The sequence below is a fragment of the Poecile atricapillus genome, chromosome 1 (assembly GCF_030490865.1).
Source record: "Poecile atricapillus isolate bPoeAtr1 chromosome 1, bPoeAtr1.hap1, whole genome shotgun sequence".
In the NCBI taxonomy this organism is placed as follows: domain Eukaryota; kingdom Metazoa; phylum Chordata; class Aves; order Passeriformes; family Paridae; genus Poecile; species Poecile atricapillus.
In genome coordinates, this window is record NC_081249.1 from 151,950,235 (window position 1) to 151,974,473 (window position 24,239).

General features: G+C 39.7%; 1 protein-coding gene across 4 annotated transcripts in view; it reads left to right on the forward strand.

Annotated features, from left to right (window-relative positions):
* The window catches only part of DPH6 (diphthamine biosynthesis 6), a 195,303-nt gene extending 183,925 nt beyond the window's left edge, over window positions 1-11,378 (forward strand). For all 4 annotated transcript variants that reach the window (XM_058827208.1, XM_058827198.1, XM_058827189.1 and 1 more), the window contains one exon: window positions 11,075-11,378. In XM_058827208.1, coding sequence (XP_058683191.1) covers window positions 11,075-11,190 — 116 coding nt within the window. In that variant the 3' untranslated portion in view covers window positions 11,191-11,378. The remainder of the gene's footprint in view (window positions 1-11,074) is intronic.
* Window positions 11,379-24,239: the final 12,861 nt, after the last annotated feature.

The following is a 24,239-nucleotide window of genomic DNA, read 5'->3' on the forward strand; positions in this document are numbered from 1 at the left end:
TCTGGATAATTTTGCGTAAGTTGTCAGTTGCAGCAATAATGAAATTTTAGTCATTTGTTGACTCACTCAGCACAAAAGGCGGTGAATGCCATGACCACTCTGTTACATTTTCCAGGCAGCTTTGATTAAACTGCTGTGAAGCCAGACCTGGATCAATATGAATGATCTTCATCGACCTAATAATGTATTTAACATGTTCGGTGCACTTTTATCTGTTTCTGTTAGAATACACTGTTTACATTAGTGCAGGAGATTGATTTAAAGTTTCAGAGTTCTTTACAATGGTAAACATTAGAAATGTCCTCATTAATTTGCACATGGTACTATATAAAAATATATCATCTACCATGCAATCTCCTCAGCAGATGTAAATTAGCATAGCTACCATTTATAATTGTTGAGAATCTGGCCTAGAAACTGAAAACAGTTATTCCATCACTATTATTTCAAATTATCACAACTTAACTTGACATAAAGCAAGTACCACATGACCTTTTCTGCAACCAATCGAAAGATGCTTACCACAAAATCTTTTAGAAAGCTTTTCTATTATTTGCAGACTAAATTCTTCTACCAGCAAATGTATGTGGTGTCCTGTAGTTACATAAACATCTCTTTGTGGTCCAGCCCTTTGGATGCACTGTGTCCAGTCATGTATTTCTTTAACCCACTGGCTTTGAAGACTATTTAGCAGACTTCAATAAACGAACAAATGTGGAAGCTGTACCAAACATATCACTTGGGGATGTCAAAGCACTTAACAAACATTGTTACAACTTAGTCCATGTGTAACCACTGAAGGACATATTTGCTTCAGTATGTCTCATGACAGCTTCTTAAAAAATATACTTAAGTGAATTTAACACTTGTGAAAGGTGCCAGATTGACAGGCCCTAGAGATAGAAGTTCTTGCATTACCAGCAGGCACAGCCGGGCTTCCCACACACACTGCCCCACCAGTGTCCCCAGCCCTACCTGAAGGGCACAGCAACCAACTGTCCTACAGCTTGCAAATCTGCCCATCTCATGCTCCTGGACTATGGTCCAAGAGTCAGTAGCTTTAATTTGACCTAAGGGTGAAAAACCAAGTTTCATAATTACTGCACAGGTGCTGTTGCAGTTGATCATTTTCACACCAAATTTTCAACTAATCTGAAAAAAAAAAATTAAGTACATGTTTATCTGATTTAGAGTACAACAAAAACATGTGTGTGAGCCTCTAGTGAATCCTGTGGTTCTGTCTGCCCACATAGTCACATTCAGGTGAGACTATATGTGTGAGCAAGTGCACACACATACTGTGAAGCGCATTCTTAAATGTCTCCTGAAAAATGGCATGTTTGTAATAATCTGTCTCCATTCAGAACTCATCCCTACTTGGTGTCATTACAGCCCATCCTCCCCAGAGATTCTGGACACAGCTGGCATACAAATTCAATAACCATCCACCCCATAAAGAATTGGATCGTTACAGGGTTGAAGGATAGCACACAGGGAAAACAGGCTCGTGATCTTTGCACTCTGACATGGTTTTAGAAAAAGCACAAGTTCTTTTCTTAATGATTGTACTTGGAAAGTTCAGTTCTCTGTTCTCTTTGAAATTATATTTAGATCTCACTGTATTGGAAGGGGATGCTTAAGTGTTCCTTTATTTAGTGTAGAAGGCTAATGACATTTTAAACAGAAGTGCACATTTATAACCTTGTATAGGCTGATTCTCAGTCTGTATATAGGACATGACTAAAAACAGAACATTGGAAAACACACAGCCATGAGTTTTCATGTTCTCCTATTTTCTAAGCTGTAGCTAGCAGCTTGAAAGAATTATTATGGATGCCAAATCTTAATTCTTTCTATTGAGAAGCAGCCCGAATACATGGAGGAGCTCAGCAACATTTGCTTATCTTTAAAAGAGTCACATTTATTTCTGCATCTTGCCATTGATGTGCATGATAACATACCTAATTGGACTGGTACTGTGTACACTTTGGAGAGTAACTACCAAAATTGGGTGGCTTTTAGCTGTTTAAAGGATGGCATTTAGGTCTGAAATTGTAATTGTTGTAAATATTCATATATTTTATGATTATCATTGCCTTATTTCCTTTTCTTCTTGGTATTTCTAGTGTAGCTGTTGCACTCTACAATTTTAGGAAGCATTCCTACCAGCCTAAGTCCATACTACACCTAGGATGAGGTTTAGGTTTCAAAATTTGGGAGGAAGTCCACAAGAGAATGTAACTTGGAAGAGGATGTTTTAAGATTGTAGTGTCCATGAACTCCGCTTGAATATGTTGCCTCACCCAGCCTCAGTTTTCCTTTCCAGGTGGCCTGCTATAAAAAAGACCATTTTATGTCATCTTCTCTTTCACAGGTTGTGTCTCTTTAGTACTGGTTTCATTTTTATTCAACCTAGTTTCAAATACTCAGTGTACTTGAGTCAGGTTTTCTTTTGGACTGGTTTCGGGTTTGTTTGGTTTTTGGTTTTTTTTGTCTGCTTGTATTTGTATAGTACCCCATTGACATTTTCCTTTCATTCATTTTATTCAGTAGTTCCTATTTTTACCTATATCATGTTATAAATTTCACTTCCACCTGCTACTTTTTACCTGCCAGTAAAATTAAGTCTTTCTTCATCAACCAGCTTTGTAATATTTTTGACCTAGTAGCTGGCCTTTTGCTTTCAGAAAGACTAAAGGTGTTTCTTGTCTGCTAATGAGAGAGGAGGAGGGCAACACCAGCAATCTTCTCATACAGAATGACAATGCTCCACTCCCAGAAAGATGCAGAGGAAGAGAAAATATGTGTACCAGTTTTTTCTAAGATGCACAGTATACTTGGGCACCACTGAAAACACTATTTATAACCCAAGGGTTCCTAAAGTTTATCTACCTCCACCCCCCAAAGCTCTTTCTCAGTTCATTAGTTGAATAGTCTTTCTAGATGTGTAATATTGCTTTAATTTTGATTTTAAAAGGCTAGAAACTAGAATTCCTTTTTAGGGAATGATAGGAGAGAGGTTCTTTCAGGACTGAGTTAAACAGAAGCCTTCAGAAGAATAGAAAGGGGTTGGTTCATTCCTATCTTCATGTAAATTGAATTACAGGGTTTAGTAAGTGAAACAGATCATAAGATAAACCCCACAGAGGCCAGGAAGCACTAATTAACGCCCACAGTGAGTAACTTCTCTGAAATTGGTCTTTAATCAAACTTTGCTCTGAAAACAAAACAAGATATTGTGGCAGCTTGATAAAAGAGATGCATCACCAAGGCTGACAGGCCCACAATCAAACCAGTACTAAAAATAACTGTTTTGTCTACTAATTTTCTTTCAGATGCTAAAAAAAAATGCATGAGCTATAGTCTAAAAAGACTTGTACAGTTACTCAGCCAAGTGACTCAGCTCTAGAAAAGTGAGGGTCCTGTAAATGTGAATGCCCTCCGTGATTATGAGTGAGCCCTTTTTCTTTCCCACACCCTCCTGTTGAAACAGAGGAATAGCAGAGAGGATTGTGAAGCTGGGAGAGGGAAAGGAAGAGGCAGCATCTGGATTCCTTCAGAGCTGATCATTTTATACCAGCTGTCCCTCTCCCCTTGCTGCTGGTGGTGCAGACTTCAGGCATCCTGACTGACTTACTAGTGTGGATTGAGATAAGCCAGTCACTCATTTTTCATGTATCTCACATGAACAGTAAGGTCCATGACTGCTGCCTTTTGCACTCACAATTTCTCCTCACTGAGAGCAATAGTTATCAGTATGGCATGCAGGGAAACAAATTTTCCTCATTTATTTTCATCTGCTCAGCTACAGGAAGAGTTGCTACAATTCCTGTGGGTACCCATCAAGCCTAGAGCAACTTTCATTATGTTTCACTGTTGCCTGCTTGAAAACATTGCTAGAACTTTTAAGTTTGGGATAGATTCCAAAGGGACAAGAAGTCCACTGCACAAACAGGACTAGCAGTAAAATAAAATAGAGCACTAGTATTCTTTTTATAGGAGATTTTTCTCTTGGCACAAAAAAGGCCTGGACCTCTTGGAGCAGGTCCGTAGGAGGGCCACAAAAATGGTCAGAGTGGAACATCTCTCTCCAGTGAGGAAAGGTTTATTAGAAAGATGGGAGAGACTTTTTAATAGGGCTTCTAGTGATAGTGTACCCCTTATCCAAGTGGTAATGGTTTTAAACTAAAAGCAGGTAGATTCAGACTAGATATGAGAAAGAAGTTTTTTACAATGAGGGTGATGAGACACTGGAACAGGTAGCCCAGAGAGGTGATTGATGTCTCATCCCTGAAAACTTTTCAGGTCAAGTTGAATGAGGCTCTGAACCACCTGGTCTGATTGAAGATGGCTCTTACTGCAGGGGAGGGGTGTGCACTAAATGAGCTTTGAAGGTCCTTCTAACTCAAACTATTTAATGATTCCATGATTTCTCTACTGGTGAATGCTCTACTGGGTGAAGTGTCGTCCTCTTTCTATGTCCAAAGTGACAGAGTCCTATCAGTCTGGATCCTAATAACCATATCCTTCACAGAAGAGGTTGCAATCACCTGAAATGGTACTCTGGTAATAGGAACAAGCTGAAGGAGGATGGCTAACATTTGCCTTAGTGCTTTCAGTACAAGGTTGTATTTTCATCTGTTAGGTGGTTACTTGAAAAAGGTATTTTAATTCTTACAACTAAAACTAATTTAGTGTGAGAGGAAAGAAGTCTGTCAGTATAGATGGGTCTATGTGAGAAATTCTTGGAGATAGGTTTTTATGAAAGAATTGTTTGGAAATACAGACGTGCAGATCTGGCTGCTTTAGCAACTGACCAGTTGGTCATGTTGGTCACGTGGCATGTGACTTGAGTTCCAAACACAGCTACCATTCCCTCTGTAATTCAGGGTTTTTTTTTTAATTTTGTGGTAAGTATACTTACAAATAGGCCTGAAACAGTAAATCTGGGAATTTTTTTGAAATTCAAATTATACCAGTTACATTTTTGTTAATAAATGCTGTGTGTATTCACCATTCCACAGCAAAGCTCGTTCATCAGTTGTTATTGAAAAAAGGGAAAGAAATCTAGACACAGGTTAAAAAACCTCAACCACACAGATCATGTTATGAAAGTTATGTAGCAAAGAATGCAAGTTGTTTTATTGTCACAGTTCCAAGGACTGCCATAGGAAATCACAGGTTTAAAGTGGTTTCACAGCCGTATCCAAACTCCTGCTGGTCATTTGTCTCATATATCATGGCTATAACAGACTTCCCCTGCAATTCAAAGCAACTACTTAACTTGTATTCAGATAAATATCCCAGAGTGCCTGAAGTGCATCATCAGTATTCCACGAAGGAGCTTACAGAAGTTTTGGGAAACCACTCCCTTAAAAGTACAATGACCAATGTGAAATAATGTCATCAAAAATAGTAACAAAAGGCATAAGGCACCACATGAAAAGCCAAGTATTGGACTGTGAAAAATATCCATATTGTGATTTAAAATCTTTATAGCTGCAGAAAAAAAATCAGCACAAAATCATATTTTGCCAAGTGACTCCCTTTTATATTCCAACAGTATATTCTTGTTTACTTGGTTTGATTTTATTTTGGATAGAAAAGCATAAATTGCAATGATGCAAACAAACTATGCAAGTTTTTTTTCCCCAAATTTTATATTCTATTACATCATTTTTTATTAAGAAAAATATGTTAGAAACCCTGGAGTGTAAAAGCAGACAATATTTTTAAGAATGGTTTCTGTTCTTGCTGTGGTTGTACACCACAGAGACAGTCAGCTGCATGTTTAAGAAAGGGAGGGGCATTTCCAGTTCCTTGTGTTTCACCTTTTCGTTGCACTGCCTGATCATTTAAGGCAGAGGCTTGTTCCAGACAGCTTTAATTAAACTATGCTGTGAAACTGTATATGGATCAATGGAAATGATCCATAACAAGCTAATCATGTATTTAACAGTGTTCAGTCCAGTTCAATCACCTTCTAACATTTCTGTGGCTTTACATTCATGTGGCAAAGCCCTGAATGTGTATATGTATTTTTAATCCATCTCATTAGTGACCATATGCTTTGGCTTCAAGGGAGACAAGAACTGTCTGCAATCTGCCAGGGATTTAGGGACATCAATAATTTGTGAATAGTCATGTTGGTACTGGTCGAAGGGTTAAGTGTTCTGCACACCAGGGGCAGATCTTTTGGGACTGGAACTCTTAGTCAACTGTTAGGAACCTGATCCCCTCTGATGCATCTTTTCAAAGTACATGCTGCATGTCAGATCTCTACAGCAGAAGCAATGGAGCTTTATTAGCTCAGGGATTTTAAAACCTGCTCTAAGCAATTTAACAATATCTTTTGGTTAAAAAGTGAAGGAAAGATAGTAGTAATATGAAAGTGATTTTTTATGTACTGGGCTAAATGTGATCTTCCTTCCTGCTACCATTTTCCTTTTTGCTACCATTTTCCTTTTTCATATGAGCTATGAGATTACTACTCCCCTGCAGATATCCAGTGAAGCAAGAGTATGGCAACGATAACAGGGACCCGATTTTGAAAATGTAAGTGGATTCTGTGGCCTCACCTGATACTGCCTAAATCCTGCTGAGGCCAGTGACAGCAAAGATATAAAAATCACCTCCTATTCTTTTGAAATGACCCTTCAGGAGCTCTCAGAGCACTGTTTTTTCTACCTAGTATGAAAATCACCTTTAAAAACAATAGCTTACATGCTTAGTTTGTGCCTTGTTATATGGAAGGGCTGCTAAGTCAGTTTGAGAGATCATCAAATTATTGATTTCATTATCCTTTCTTCACAAAGCAATGGTAGAAATAGATCGTACTGCCAGAAGATACTGAATAAATTTTGTTCTTTTTTAAGTTTTAGTTATGTCCATATTCCTTAGCTCATTTACCTTCCTTTACCTCATTCCTAGGGGGGGAAAAAAAACCAAAACAACAAAACAAACAAACAAACAAAATAAAAACCACCACAGCAGTCCAGGAAGACACTTCATACGGAACTTGCTCCCAAAATTTCTGTGGATCATTTGGGAGCAGGGGGATCCATCTTGCAGGATGAAGTTCACCTGCTTTGAGCAAATTCCATGTACTTACAATCATAAAATCATAGGATGGTTTTGGCTGGAAGGGACCTTAAAGATCATTCAGTTCCAAACCCCCTGCCTTGGGCAGGGACAAGTTTCACTATACCAGATTACCCTAAGCTCCATTGAACCTGGCCAGGAACACTCCCAGGACTGGGGCATCTACAGTTTCTCTGGGCAACCAGTTTCAGGGCCTCACCACACACAGTAAAGAATTTTCTCCTGCTACCTAATCTAAACCTACTCTTTTTCAGTTTTATGCCATTTCCCCCTTGTCCTTTCACTACAGTCCCTCTCTGTCTTTCTGGTAGAGTCCCTTTAGGTACTGGAAGGCCACAGTGAGGTCACACTGAAGCTTTCTCCTTTCGAGGCTGAACAAATGCAATTCTCTCAGCCTTTCCTTGTAGGACAGGTGCTCCATCCCTCTGATCATCTCTGTGACCTGCTCTGGACTCTCTCCAGCAGCTCCATGTCCTTGCTGTGCTGGCACCCCAGAGCTGGTGCAGCACTGCAGGTGGGGTCTCAGCAGAGCAGAGCAGAGGGGCAGAATCCCCTCCCTGCCCTGCTGCCCACGCTGCTCTGGATGCAGCCCAGGACACGTTTGGCTCTCTGGGCTGGCAGTGCCCATGGCTGGGTCATGCCCAGCCTCTCACCCAGCAGCACCCCCAAGTCCTGCTGGGCAGGGCTGCTCTGATCTGTCCATCCCCAGCCTGTGCTGGTACCGGGGGCTGCCCTGACCCAGGTGCAGCACCAGCACTTGGGCTTGTTAAAATCCATGAGAATCCCATGGACCCATCATGAGCTGTGTTCTAATGGCACCAAGGGTATAGTTTTCAGGCAGCATGGTGTCTTCCAGCTCTCCCTGTTTACATGCTGCATACATTGGTGTAAAGGCACCTCAGCTGGGCTGTCAGCTGTGTCAGCTTCCTAGATGAACATCCTTAATTTTTTTGAGATATTTCCTTCATGTTTCCCTGTTGACTTCTGTTACTTCAGAAGTCCCTGGCTGGTCTCCATAAAACTGCAAGTGTGCTGCAACATGGCTAGCATAATTAGTGTGGACTGTCACGGGAAATGAAAACATCCACAATGCACACCAATTGTTTGCTACTTGATAAACACCTGCTTTTACTTGTACTTAAACATTCTGTATCAGGGCAGTTTAAATAACTGTAGGACTGACATCAGTCATCTATAGCCTCTATTAAACCTTCAGCAAATACACTCACTGTAACCCTTTGTCCTTTACTTGTTTTTGCTTTTAAAATCAACTTTTTTAAGTATGGCACACAACTGAGCAAGCATTCCGTGACATAAAAGGAAGGACATTTTTGTAAATCTTTGTATTCAAACAAAGAGTTATGTATTCAGAAAACACTCATGGCCATGGTTCTTATTTATCTAAAAGCATATTTGAGTAAAAAAATATAAATAGTGTCTTTATTAATCACCCATCATTAAAAATACACAATTAGTATTGGAAGATTTAGAGTAACTTATTACAGCAGTCAAATACATAGTTATAAATTCTTTTAGTTTGCTATAATTGCATAGGTTGCTACAGATTTACTAATTGTGCATTGTCTTCTGTGAGACCTTAGAGTACAACTTTACTGTTTTAGAAGACCCAGTCTCTGCTTTTTAGGCAAAGTTTGCATGAGCAGACTTCTGTCCACAATTTTTAAGTGTATAAATATGCACATCTAAGTTGCACTGCTTTCATATCAAACTAATTTATTTGTAAATACAGTAAAATATTTAGAAGCATATGTCCCAGATTTTCATCCACGTTTCATTTATGAATGTAGGCACTGGCAACAGAAAAGGCAATGGTCTTTAGGAAAGGTGGCTCTTCCTGGGTGGCAAGCAAGTCCACTAGGGCACATTCAAATGTAAATATTTATGGCTATTTTAGCCACCTTAAACTCTCCAAAGAATGGAGTTCTATTTCCAGATAGCCCCACTTTAAAATTCTCCCTTTAAAAGGAATACCTGGACTTGTTTTGGTAGCTTTTAGCGCTGCTTCACAGCTTTTAATCCTGTGCATAAAACAAGGAAATACCAAAATTGTAATTTCATAGTTTTAATTGATGAAAAAAATAAATATAATATTAATAGGGTGAAATCAGTGATTCTGAGGTGGCTTATCTTTATTGCCTTCTAAGTCAGAATAGCCATAAAGTTTTCTGAAGTCAAGTTTTTCAAGAAAAATGCTAGTTGTTAGTTAATTACTGGGTCACTGCTGAATATCTGTAATACAGAGAATTAGTTCCTTTTTACACACCAGATAAAGAAGGGCAGGGTGACTGTTGATCTTTGGCTCACCCTTGTCTGTCTTCACCTCCAATGTCAATGATGCTAATACAAAAGGAAGCCAGCAAAATTTCAAAAGATTGGTACTGTCTTTGCAATATTTTGTAGGCAGCATTGCCATTATTACATTAATTTACTCTACTGCTGCCAAATAAAAAGAGAGGAGTTTTGGCTTCAGTGAATACAATTGCAAAATTCCTGTTTTATCCTGGATGAGGTAACACTTTGACTGAACTGCCTATTCGCAGTTTCACAGGCAGTGACGCCAAAAAAAAAAAGCTCTGACAGTCTGCAAGTTCTGCCCTCTTTACACCCTTTCTAGCCAAGATTGCTTAGTGTTATAAAGAATTGCCATAATCCCAGAAGCTGCTGACAGAAGTAAGTTATTGAAACAAGAACCTTTGCAGGCTCTACCTTATTATTAGGAAACTGTCTTTTGTGGGTCATTCAGCAGATTTTTGGTAGTTTTCTTTAGGGTTCTGGGTGGTTTGTTTCTAGCATGTTCACTGAGGCTGAGCATGACCAAGCATCTCTTGATGCCAAGTTTAAATTTTCCATTCTTTATTTTTCTTCTGTATTCTAATTAGATCTTTTCAATTATTGGTTCTGTTCCCATAATGGACTTTGAAATTTGCAAACTTCTGCACACATACAAGTCCCAGCAAGAGCTTCATGTAGCCATATACTGTATTTTTAGCAGTTTGAATCTTACTGTAATTCCAGATATTCAGTCATACATGTTGCCATTCCTGGACTTCCCCCATTATGCCTTATGGATGTTAACTATGAAGCAGGGAGCACAGTGCCTGTGGAATAGCAGGCCACATAACTTTCTCAGTCTTGCCTGAGAAAGTGGCCTGGGAAATCATAACGAGGATTTAAAACAATCCTCAGAGACAGAAAACAGCCTTGCAGGTGCTGTTTGTCTGTTCCTTGTCTTCTTGCAAGAGAAGGTTGAGGGGTGGTGTACCCCACTGACCAATGATGGTGATGTGTTAGTTTACTAACCAATAAGAGTTTTACTTTTCTGTACTTTTACGTATCGGTCTATAAAAAAGACCTGAGGTAATAAACCAGAAAAAAATTCTCCTGTTTGATTCACAAGAGAATCTGTGTCGTTCTCGCCGTTCCCAATAGAGTGACAATGCCTTCAAGATGGAATGCATCCACTGATTACAAATTGAAATCAAGTTCATAATGTTTTTTAAAATAGCCCACTTTAACTTTTCTTTTGATTGATGTCTCACAGTGGGACTTGAGAAAAGAGTTTCCTCTATAGACAACTATGTACTGGTCATCCAAATATCAAAAATGACAAAGAACTGAATTTCAGCTGGCCTCTTGGTATTTTTACTACCTGCTCTGGTTCAGTTCTCTGTATCTGTAATCAACAGACACTCACTCAAGGTTGAGAAATATGCATTTAACTGTTTTGCTGAATTCTGGCCTTAGGCGACATCTAAAGTTAATCTCAAATTAGTCAAAAAGGAGGTGGTAGATTTTCCTGCTATATGAATTGAAAATTTAAGAGTTGCATTTAATTTCCTTTTGTTAATTGCTAGTCCACAATAATTTTCAGAATAGTATTTAGAAATCATTCTTAAGAGATAGGACACAATAAGACAAGGGGGATTCACTAGTTGTTCTGTTTCTATTTTAGGACTGCAAGAATACCTTGAAAAATATTTGGAAGAGAAGACCCCAGCTCTGATTTTAGTACCTGTGGTGGATTTACCTGACAAAGATGTTATTCATGTAACATGCTGGCTAAGCTAGCAGTTTAAAGGAGATGAGTTGATATCAAACGCACATCCATTCCATCCAGGAAAGGACAAAGAAAGACTTGATGCTAACTCTGTTGGATACTTTCATGAAGCAATATTGCTTTGATTTAAGCAAAGTCATATTACCTTGTTCATGATGCTTCATGATATGTGACAGTCAGGTTTGTATGAAGAATAAAGCTTTCTTTTAAAAATTATGTACTTTTTTCTGACTTGTTTTAAGATGTCTGCTGGTTATAGCAGGTGACTTTTGGGAGATGCAGTTGGTCTGAACACATTGGTTCTTTGTTTGATATATTTAGTTCTGGTTACAACACACCAAATATAATTTTAGATTATTTGGGTGGAGGTGAAGCTAGAATATTACTCCCAATACTGTTTTAAAGACTGGATTCCTTTCAATTCTAGGTTGAATTTATTCATTTCAGGCCAATTCATGAAAACCTTATTTGTGGCCAGATTTTAACCATTTCATAGCACCCATAAAGAATTATTTAGAGTAGTATTTAGGATGCACATTTTACTGGAACAAATAATGGAAATCCTGGCCAGACAGTAGGGTTTTCCACCTTAGTTTCTAATCCAGGGATATTTTTGTGTTTTAGATCTGGTAGACAGCTGTTATTAAAGAGCTACCAACATTCAGGTAACTACCAGTACCAGTATTCACAGCTATCATAGACCCCAGGCTTCAGTTTTCTCTAGAAAATCAACAGGAGTTTTTGCACTGCTTTCACTAAAACAGGCTCTGACACACATGTGAAGCTCTGTCAATTCCATTGCCACTGATCTTTTACTCATTACATAAGGTCAGTATGGAAAAGAAAGCCTTTTGGACTTTGCTTGAAGCAGTAACACACTGCAAAACAATCTTACTTTCAGACAAAGGCTACACAATTATATCTTCAAGAACAAGTATCAAACCTTTACCTTGCCTATATTCTGCATCTATATATTGTCACTGTTTCTCTTCCAGAGTGTGAGCACTGGAGCCAGGAGACCAGCTCCAGTTATGCTTCTCTTCCACCAGCATATAGCTGAGATACCTCCACAAAAGTCAACTCTATGGCAGGATGTTCACATTGAGGTGACTATGAGGTGGACTTAGCACTCCAGTTTAATTTTCTTCTCCACTATCACAAATGCACTCAGCAGCACCTGATATAAAACAAGAGACTAAAGAGGATCTTCCTCTGTTAGAACTTCTACATGCCCAGCATACTGTGCAGATCAACATTTGAAATTAGAAACTGTTAAATGTTATTGTTCCTTATTATTGCTTCCAAATAATATAGCAGAGCTGCCATCTTCTTTAGCAAGAATTACCTTTTTCAGAGATCTTTAAATGTTTTTGAAAGGAGCAAAGTAACGAGTTTTTTATATAACAGTGTATGAATAAATGCTTGTATTAGACTTCTTAAGGAAAAAGAGATTAATCTGTTAACAATACATTAGTTGATTAGTATTCAGGATCATTTTTAGGTTAGACTTAAACATATTTGATCCTTTCCCACGATCAGAAAAGGACTTGTTAATACCTGGATGTGCCTGGTTTATTTGAATTCTACTCTTTTGGAAGGCTAACTCATTTTCTCACTTCTCCCTGAAAATACCAATATTTTATATCTCTCACTGTGGAGTGTACATGGGCCAAGACACAATGGACTGTAAGAGAAGAAGAGAATATGTACTTTCAGAGATAAGGATGAAGCTTATTTTTCCATTGATGCATATGGAAACGAAAGAGATGGTATAAGTTTCACTGTGTCTCCTGTAGCAGTCGTTTTTTTCACTGTGAGTTTAAAAAAGATGAAACACATTGATCTTAGCTTTTGTACTGTACTGGATATTTTAAGGTAGCAGGATATTCACTCCTAAAGAAACCAGCTTTTCCTGCAAGTCTTCCTGTAAGATTCATGACTCGAACTAGCCTGCTTTTTTTCTCTGTAGAGCTGCACTGAGAAATGGTGACAGAATGCATTGGTCTGAAAAACAGCGTGATCTTTTATTTTTCTCTCAACTGAAAACGAGCTTTTTCCTTTTTTTGAGAGAAATAGATCTTCAACAGGTTTAAATTGTGAATACATAAAAAAGAACAGTTTGCTGACTTTTTCTCCTAGAGAGGCTTCAAACAGTTTCTGAGTGGTGTGAATGACTATAAGCTCAGTCTACCCTGTTTTAAGTATGAACAAGGCCATTTGTGCCACATTGATATGCAAAGTAGGTGAGTAAAGTGGTGTGCCAGAGAGGCCTAAGACTCTTATAATAGAGAGAAATAGCACCATTTTATCTACCTTAAGCTGCTGGATTTTCATCGGAATTACTGGCTCCTACTGCAAATAAGATGTTTCAGCAGAGCTCTTTTTGACTTTGTAACAAAGTGGTAGCCGATGATATGAGGTGGGGAGATGAGTACAGACATACACACACACACAGACACCCACACTGTTCAGTGAAAAGAGGGAAAGACATCAATACTCAACATTTATAGATATGGGGGGGGAGGTTGTGGGGTTTTTTTGTGTTGGTTTGGTTTTTTTCACAGCAAGCTTAGTGGAGTGATTACCCCAGTAAATTTTAATCTTGAGACTATAAATTGGATATGTGCTAAGACACTGATTTTGAGGACTTGCATGCACACAAATTCTTCTGTTTCTCTGATTTCTACTAAGCCTGCAGGAAAATGTTTTGTATACTTATTATGACACAAAATGTCATTATTCCAGAACCCCTTATGTAATGGGTGGAGAAAATGTCTTTAAAAATGTAACCCAAAGTTTTAATTTTTAGTTTCTCTGCTTAACAAGTGTTAGAATATGTCTTGCACATCTTCACAGCTTCCTTTTTTTTCCCCAAAAAATAATCTATGTCCTGTTACAGTTCTCTTTGTCCATAAAATTTTGTCTCCTGCCTCCTTTTAAAAGTCTCTGTATATCAATTTCTTTAATTGCTTGAAAGTATAACCAAATGTCTCTGTAAGACCAAAACTGATTTAGTAACTTTGTGCTGTACTCATTTCAAAACCCAGTGATGGCAACAGTACCAGTGAGCCTTAACAATGCACATGGCTAAGCTGCTATAAAGGCACCAGAGCTGATATTCCTAAATAGATTTTAAAATGACATTGAGATATTTTAAGCAGAGATTATTTAATTTTTTCCCTGTGAATTTTACAGTTAGGTAATTCAGGAGCTGATTTGTTACAGCAGATAGCATGGGTGCATCTTTCCTCTTAGCCTTCAGAAGTCTGATGAGTACTGGAAGCAGGATGTCTCCTGAGTATTAGGGAGGTAATCTGAAGCAGCTCTTCTCCTTCAAGGACATCCTGTTCAATCCATTATCTCCTGTCTACGTGCAGAGTCTAGTCTATCAAAATACAGTGACTCTGACAGAACAAAAAATTTATTTCAAATAAATGAGTGCATTGGTTTAATAAAATATTTCTACTGCATGGTGTAATAGTTCTCTAAATGAACACTGAAATCCTAAAATACAGAAACTTTTCATGTGTTCAAGTTAAATCTTTGTTATTTCTTTCAGGATGGCTTTCCTGAAGCAAATCTAGTTTGTTCTATGTATTAAAGTAAAACTGATCTGAACTCTCTGAGTGCTAACTGGCACTTATTACTTAAGTAACCTGCTTTTACTGTTATAAATGTCTGGCATTGAGAATACATATTAAGAATACTTGACAATTTACTAATTTATGATCTTTTTACTTGTATTTTAATATTTCTGGCAAGCCAGCCTGTGTTGATGTATTAGACAAACATTCAAAATACAGACTTGAGATTTTGAAAGCTTCTTTTTTTCAACTTTCATCTGAACACTGAATATTTTTGACCTATTTTAAATTTTAATTTTAAAAAACAGACTGGGTACCTGTGAATTGAACTCATATGTTACATGCAAGTGCCCTTTTACTGATGATTCACTGCTCACAATTTCTTGGATTTGACTTCTGTTGGATTAATTCATGACTAGGATTTGCCTGTAATTTCCTGCTTTTATCATTTTTTAGAGCACTGCCTGTTTTTTCCCTGCATTCCCAAACAGTCTGGTTGTTCTGAGGCTCTTGGCACAGGTTATGTCACTGGCCCTAGGATTCCTTGCCATTACCTTGGCTCTCCATTTCACTTGCAATGTTTAAAAAGCATTTGTTGGATATGTCTGCTCATCCTCCATCTCCTATTATATGGCTGTTTTGTGACTGTATCAATCCTAAATCATTTCAAAATGCTGTTTGTATGATTTAACAGGGCTGATGAGACTTACTGTCCACAGTACAACAGGATGGACTCAAAATAGGTCAGATTTCACATTTGCTTTTTCTAGCTTTCAGAAATTCTTCTCTGAATTATAAAGGTCCCCAGTTCAAAATAAAAAAAAAATGGTTCAAAACAAAAAGACAGGCTGAACTAAATGCCATGAAAAAACTGACAGCCACCCTGATCTAGTAACCTGTTACGGTAGATGTTCAAATCAGGAGACAAAGGTTAGGACCAACTCCACCCCTTTTCCAGGAAAGTTTAAGCACATCCATTAGATTTCTTGTGCCTTTATTTCCATATTTGTATGTTTTCTCACCCTTGTAAATGTGTTAGCAAAGGGATGCTATGTTGTAGTCATACAACCTGCAATAACAAAAAGTTTAGACTGAGTGAGCAGCACACATGAGTGTGAAAGTAATGTTGTAGTGGGAACCAGAACGAATGTGATCACAGACAGAAATTTGCATGAGCACAATCTGGAAAGCTTTTCTCCCAGCATACTGCCTGCAGCAGTCTCAGATCACAGAAGTCTATAATACATCTAGTAACATTAATGATACATTTTACAGCATGATTCATCCCCGATGATCCTGAAGTGCTTTAAAGGTCCATCACATAAAATGTTCTTGGTCCATCACTGGGACAGCCACACACGTGCTGGGGGCCTCCCCTACCCAGCATGAGTGTAGGCAGGTCTCAGGTTATGCTGCTGGGAGAAGAGCTCCCCCTCTCTCCACAGCCCCCAAGGAGGGGTATTTGCTTTAGCAGAAGAAGCAGTTTTAAACCTCAAAGGCACATCACCTGGCAGCCAGAGTTACTACTTTCTGTTACTCATGAGAAGATTTGTTCTGCTTTAGATTTTGCCATGATAGAGGGGGGAAATCTCTCTTCTGTGCTCTGTCTCTATTGTCTTTCTGCAATTCCTGCTACTGGCAGCTGTTGACAGTACTGCCTTACCATAACATCCTCCATACATCTCGTTATTGCCATTCCCTCACTCCACAAGACATCATTTGTCTGAGCTAGAAGTTGAAGCCATTGCACTGGGGGTGCAAGCTCATGCAAGCATTACTTCCCCTTCACTGACTCCCATGGGTTTGTTGGGAGCTGCCTTGACATTAGTTTATTTTATTGCTTATAAGAGACCAGAGGCCCAGAAGGAAGAAATACGTTTCTCAGATGTAAGAGTTATCTCGTTGCAACAAAGTTCAATCCTACTCCCACATATACCCAACCCTTCTGCAGCAAGACCCAGATACATGCAAATGTAGAGCCTTTTGTAACTGAACCAAATTACCACAGCTTCAGAGCTGGATCTGTTAAGGTTCAAAGCAGGAGGTGTTAAAGGACATGAAATAATAGAAAGGAAACACAAAAAATAAGTTGTTGCCAAAGGAATGGTATTACTAGAACTGGTGGGGAAGTCAAGCTAAAAAGGCAAACAACAGGTCTAGGAACCTGAGGGGTTTATTCTTTATTTATGGGATGTCTTTGAAGGAAAGGACCCTGGACTGCCTTCTCACTACTACTGGTTCTTACTATAAAAGATTAATGAATGAAGAACAAAGAGGTATAAATAGAGTTGCCAGGAAAGAGAGCCAGAAGTGAACTTTAAAATGCATGTCTCATCCCTTTAACACGGTAAATGCTTTGACTACTCTAACAGCATGCTTTGGTGTGAGTCTGAAGGTGAGGATGCCTGAAATGAGGGTAATATGTAAGAGAAGCCACCAGCTGTGCACCACGTTAAGGGACATTTCTCCTGGGTACTGCCACAAGGAATGTGGTTAATAGGTCTTGACTGGAGAGCTGTAGCCCATAAATGTGCTTCTCATCTGTGTTCCCTGATCAAGGTGCTACAGTGTACCGAGATGTTGATTCAGGACTCGTCTTCATTGTAATGGATCTTTTATAAAACGAACTATTTAAACACTGAAAGTCTGAGTATCTCATATTGCAGCTCAGATTAGGCAAGCCAAATGTGATTCTCTTTATGCTACAGTCCCCAGTGCAGACAAAAAGCTTTCTCAGGTTGAGATCCTGCCACTCACGTAATTATTTAGAGAAAGACAGCTCCACTGCTTCAACTCTAGTACTTCACAAGAGGAATGGAAACATTAGGAAAAGTTTTTTTCTTTGATGTAGAATATGCTGCCACTTTTTTGTTATTAAAATAGGAACTAACTTTAAATAAATAAAATTTTGCCTGGAGGCTTCTGAAAACTAATGTTGTGTTTTGACAGTGTCATTTTTCTGATTCCTGAAAGCATTATGTGAGTTAGCTCAGGACTTCAGCATGATTTTTCTTCTATGCTACATACAGTGAATTAGTTTTTCTGCTCTGGATTTTATTTGATTGTCTCTCACACACAGGCAGAGTCACATCACTATGCAACTTTCCTTCATGACAGGCACTCCCCAAAGTTGGGTTTCCCCCTTTCTAATGAACAGGTAGATCAGCCCTCTGTAAAGGAAGCAAAAGAGAGGGTATATCAAAGCAGAGGCAGCTGCCACTACTTCTTATCAGAAAAAAAATCAATCATCTTTGAAAACAAGCTAGGAAAATTAAGAAGGGTCACACAAAACCCCCACAAGACAGAATTTTTGTTTAAAAAACCCCACACTACCTTCACATGCAAACTGCATGTAATGCTTTTTTAATTGGGTTCGTAGGTTTATATTCCCCAAATTTCTGCTTTTCTTTAAAGGATATTGATGTAAGGATGACATGGGATTTTGAGAACAAGCAGATAGTCTTTAAATAACAGCTGATTTGAGACCCCCTGTCTTTGATGACAATTTATGGCCCTCTTAAAAAAAAGGTAAAAAGTCATTTAGGTGTATGCTCAACTAGAAAACTGAAGTAATGTGTGCTTAGTGGGAGAAAAAGGATTGCTAACAGCACCATGTGTCTTACAGCATAAAGTGCAACCCTAAAACTGCACATTGCAGAGCATTCTTAATGTGCTGTGAGCAATCCAATACACTGTATTTCAAACACTGAGTGCCCACCCTAATATGTACATATATCAGGGGTGGCTACATTTTTTGCTACATGATTTCAAGAGACAAAAAGAGCTGGCTAAAGGACTTCAATTCCACCTTACAACTCCCAGAGTATTTTATTTTCTATTTGAATGAAAGTAAAACACTTTAAATAGTTTGGGGGTTGGATTTTTTTGGTGGGGTGGTTTTTTTTTTTGTTGTTGTTGTTGTTGGTTGTTTGGTTTGGTTTGAGATTTTTTTTGTCATGGTCAACCCCCGCCCCGCTAAAAAGTATTTCTTTTCTGTTGAAAAGGTCAGATTTTTCTGGTCTGATTCATTTTTTCCCTGGAATTACCCTAAAGCATTGAACCCTGGACATTTTTCTGTTGCAGAACTTGGTGCAATTTACATCTTTTAAAATGTTTAGTTGGAATGCCTAATTCTATTTAAAATATTATTTTTTTAACATACTTATTTCAAGGGAAAGAAAATAACTTTCTGGTATAAACAGAGTTCAAAGGTTTGAGCAGAGTCCTCAGAACTCTTACATTCTGATGTTGGCAGAACCTTGCAACAGTTACAAGTTATATATTTATGTTCTCTTCTGTCCTGTAAAATGAGGACAACAGTAATGGGTATGGATTACATTGTTCTGAAGATTCTTTTGTAGGCAGGTATACAGGAAGGTATCCTGTACGTGGCACGCATTGTGGGAAAGGAAAACATTCCCAATGCTCTTCATGCCCATGGTTCACGAGGTAATTTTGAGTTGTGAGTTGTGACAAGGACTTTTTTTAAAATACAACACAGAGTTTTCACTTGCTTTCTGGTCCACATAGCAGACTTCATGATGGGTAGGGATGCTATTGCAGCTGCAGATTGGCCCAGGAGCCCAGAGCATAGCCCAGGCTTGTCTCCTGTACAGCTGCAGGGTTACTGTTCAGATTCTGCCTGGATCCTTCCATCTCTGCACTATGGAGCTGTGTGTACCATGGGCATACTTTGACTTTGGGGCTACTCCTTCATTGCCATGGTTTCCTCTGTATCCTCAAAACTAGAAAGCAGTGGGTTTAATCCTACTGAGATTTTTAGAATATTACTTCTCCACAGAAGCTGAGGAGTTAAGAACTGCAAACAGGGCAGGAGGATTGAGAAAACTTTTTCTCTTCTATCATCAGACATTGTATCCCTTTGATCCTCTTCTTCTGTTACAACTGTGTTTCTTTTCCCTCCTTTCTTCCCCCCTCTTTGAGTTCCTATTCCTATTTTTTAAATTTGTTTTCTTCTCTCTCTCCCTGATACTGTCTTAAAATGTTCAGTGTATGTTCAACGAAGGGAAAGATCCATGTGAGCTCTTCTTTTGCATTCATGACTAAGGACCTTAGAATTCCAAGTTAAGATGAAGATCGTGAGACCACACGCAGAAAAAAAAAAAAAAAAATGCTGAAACTTGCATCTGGTCCCATTGGCATCAGATATATTTAGAAAAACTGTAAAGTTTCATAGATACAAGGCAAGGTGAGAGCAAGCCTTACATTGTACCCAGGTGTTAGCTGCATCTCAACAATGTGACTTGGTAGTGAAATACCATCTGTTGCCTTTACCAAGCCCCACATACATCTTTCAAAATGACCAAAGTGACTGGGAACACAATTTGTATTTTGACTGGGTGGAATTTGTGCTCCCAAGTCATGTAAAGACCATTGACAAAAGGTTTATTGGGAAGGTAGTATTTTATGATATGGTAGCTTGAACCAAGACTTCCAAACTTCAGCAAAGCAGATTATATAAATAAACTATAAAGTCAATCTACTGCAAAAGGTGTTAGAAAAATCCTCACTCTTCCTTGTCTCTTCTAACTGTGTGATGTGAGGCTTTAAAGGAGGTGCACCAAGAGTGCCACGCCAGTTCGTCTGAATGTTGAAGCCCAACGCCTCTCCTAAAAATCTGCACCTTTGCACGGCTGAATCTGCAGCTTTGCAGGGTTGCTCGAAGAGAAACTGGTTTCTTCAGTGGTGAAACGCCAGAACAGGCTCCGCAGAGCTGTTGCCCCAAGTGTGTCAGTGCCTGAGAGGGATTTGGGCACTGTCCTCGGGAGCCCGCTGTGGCCTTTGCTCAGCGCTGCACAGCTCAGGCCGCGGCACCGTCCCTGCAGGTCCCCTTCCCTCCTGCCCGGCCCGGCTGCCTGCTGGCCACCCCCAGAGCCACCCAGCCACTGCTCTGGCCCTGTGTTTCAGTGCAAGGTCCCAGGCTTTTCGGAACTACGTTACGGGTCACACGCTTTACAACTTAAAAATCCCGCTTGCAAGCCTTTTGTTACCGTTCCCGGGCACAGGTATCCCTATCCCTGCGGCGGACGCCAGCTGCTGGTGCTGACCGCATTTTTTAATCTCACACTCTCCCCCGAAGGGAAAGGCGGTAAAGGCGCGTCCGAGCACGCCGCAAAGCAAGGCTCGGCAGATTCAGAAGGGGCACAGAAAAGGGCTTTCGTCTCTCGGCTTCCCCTCCCTCGTCCCCTCCCCGCTGGCCTCGCCGCCGCCATTCCGCGGGCAATGCTGCCCCCGCCCGTTCGCGCCGCGCAACAGCACGGGGCCGCCCGCGGGCCGCCGCAGGGTCTGCGCGGGCTGCGCGGCCATGGCGGCCCCGGGGCCCGGCCCGAGGCCCTGAGGCTGGCCCTCAGCCTAGAGGCTGGCCCTCAGCCTGCAGGGGCGCAGAAACGGGACACAGAGGTGACGAGTAGTAATTAATGGTAGTAAGTGTGGCTCCTGATTGATGCATGAAGTGTCATGGACAGCAAACACACACACACAGGCACACCTTCTCTTACCACACCATTTGCTGCTTTGCATAAGGGTTTATTTTAGTCAGTTTTGTGTTTACCTTTCGGACCTAGAATTATAAATACAAGAATTACACTCACAGCAAATACTGAGAGATACAAGTATAATGTATCAACCAGGAGGGAGAGAGAATGAGGCTGCAGCATGAACTGGTGCCAAAGGGAGAGTTAAAATGCAGGAAGAAAAGAGAAGTCTGCTCTGCTTTAGACTTTTCAAACCCCTTCTGTCGGCTGCTTTCTCATGCTGCAATTCTTCCATATGCTCCCTACACCCACCAACACACCCACCTACACACACTCACAATTTACCAACATATTTCATGTCTTTGCTGAATTAAATTCCACACCATCATTCAAATAAAATAAAATAAACAGCTGTTTTCTTTCCACCAAAACCTAATGTTTTCTGACTTGCCACTTGTGAAGCATTTGAAAGAAGCAGGCTGCTGGAGAAGCTTTTGTACTGGCACGTGGTGACGCTGCACACAGGGCCTGGGCTGGACCTGGACACTCACCTCTGCTCCTAGAACTACTCCACTTAGGAAGGGGACCCTTCCCAAGAGGAAGGACTTAGAAGCTGTGCAAACAATAGACTGTCCTAGTGGTCACTGAGGTTCCCAAATATGCTTCAGTTGAGTCTCCAGGCCTGATATATAGAATATTCAAGGCAGCACAGACAGGCAGGGCGCTGCAGGACCACATCACAGGTATTTCATAGCCTACCTTCCTGTGGGAGAAATACATCTCCAAGAAGTGCAGACACTAGAGATGGTGGCTGGCATTTGCTCTGTGTCATTGTCTGTGTTAGCTCCCAACTGAATTTCCAGCTGAAATTTGAAAGCCCAGCACACAAACAAACAGTAGGAAGGCAGAGCCTTGAAGGAGTAGTCAACAGGATCCTGTTGGCAGACATTCCTGTGGTTTGTCAGTCATAGACCATTGTATATCTCTGGAGGTCAGAAGGGTTGAAAGCAAGACAACCAGCTTAAATAGCCACCTCAATATAAGTATAACTCTGCTGTACCACTCCTTTCTGACTTTTCCAGCATGGTTGTCCTAACAGCTCTGGCAGGAGCTGCTCTCTCAGATCATCAGTTGTGTTGGTCACAGCTGCAGGACCAGTGCAGCTGCACTGCACAGGTGGAAAGCAGATAAAAGAATACTATCTAACTCAGAGCTGACTTGCCATCTAGTAGAATCCAAAGACCAAGATTATATATTTATTCATAAAGCACATTGTGAGACACAGATCACATTCTTTAAGTCAGCTGTATCAATTTCCCAGGATACTGTGTAGGTACACACCAAGCCAGCAAGAGCAACTGAAGGACTCCTTGCTCTCAGTTCACTGCAATTCAGAAGTCATAGATAGTCATGAATGCTCTCCTCATACCAAACAATACCAAGGTCCAACCTGGCACAAAACCCAGCCCAGAGAAAAAACAGCACTCTCCTCTCTTATATAGCACTTGTACTGTGCAGTACAGTTCACTGGGAAAAAGGACAACCATAACCAAATGCATTTAAAATGCACGTAAAACCTGCAGAAAGGTTTTGAATCAGTAGTAGCTGTTGGCATCAATCACCAACCTAGTCAAGTTTCTGGTTCCTGATGTAAGTTTTCATCTGTCCATCCCTTCTTGAGTGTTTAGCATCACTGCTGTTATTGGGTACCAACTTCTGCACCTAGAGAAGTGGACCAGCAGTCACTGGTACAGGACCAGAAGCAAAACAGAAGATATTTCATGTCCATCTCATCACATGTCAACTCAGAACTTCCCTCTGATAAAAGCAGGTGAGGAACAGCTTACTGTAGCTGTAACAGTCTTTAGGCTTTTCTTCCCCTAAATAATTTTCTTTTCTTCCTCTGCAGATGTGCTAAGGAACACCAGGGCTCAGGGGAAATCTGTGATGCTGTTATTGGATATGTGAGCTAAAATTTTCTGAAAGTGACACATGTTGACTTATCTTAGGACTAGAATCCAAAGAAATACCTGATCCTGTCATCTACTTTAAACATCAAAACCCCTGTTCATCTTTATATTGCCACTTCCCAGTTCATGAGAGAAATTATTTGCCTCAGATGGGCTTGCCCAACTACTTCTAATAGTTTATTTATAGAGCTACCTTCCTGATTCTCCATGTTGATGGTGTCAAGCAGCTATCCCAGAAGCCTTTGAGAAGGACAACAGAAAATAACTTCCAGCAACTAAACTAAATAGGAGAAATGAGCTATTTTAATCCTTTGCTCTAAGGACAAAGACATACGCTCCACAACAGCTGTGAAATTATGAACTTGGCTGAGAAGAAGAGCATTCCAATAAAGTTTATCAATTGCTCTGAGGAGTACAGAGTAAGATAATGCAGGTCACACTGGTAGGATCTTGTCATGCTTTTGACTAACAATTGGCAATGACTGTTGAGCACAAAAAGAACTGAGTTCATAGGAAAACCCAAAAACATCTAGCTATAGTTGGTATTGAAAAACTATTTCCTTTTTTTTTTTTTTAATGTTTTTTAAGTGTATTCAAACATCTAGGCTCCCTTTCAGGAATGGATCAGTGGCTAATTATACAAGGAACAAAAAAAAAAAAAACACCCAAATTATTTTCTTCCTCTGCTTGTTCTCTCAGTCTTTTCTATTTCAGGTACAATCTCCTCAGTCAAAAAAAAAAAAAAAATAAAAATCTCCATACCTGTTCATGTTTCTGAGCTATTTGATATCAAACTGCCAGTGTTGCTCCTATTTCCTTATGAAAGCCTCCTTTTCCATGAGAGTTACTGCATTGACATTGGGCTAACCTTTTTTTAATACTGATTTAACTAAAAAGATTCGTTCCCTGAAGTACCTTAAAGTTGCTATCAAAATATGCTTTCCTGATATTAGTGAGATGTTTAGATGTATGCTTATACATTTTGATCAAGTGAGGCCACAGTGAATGCCAA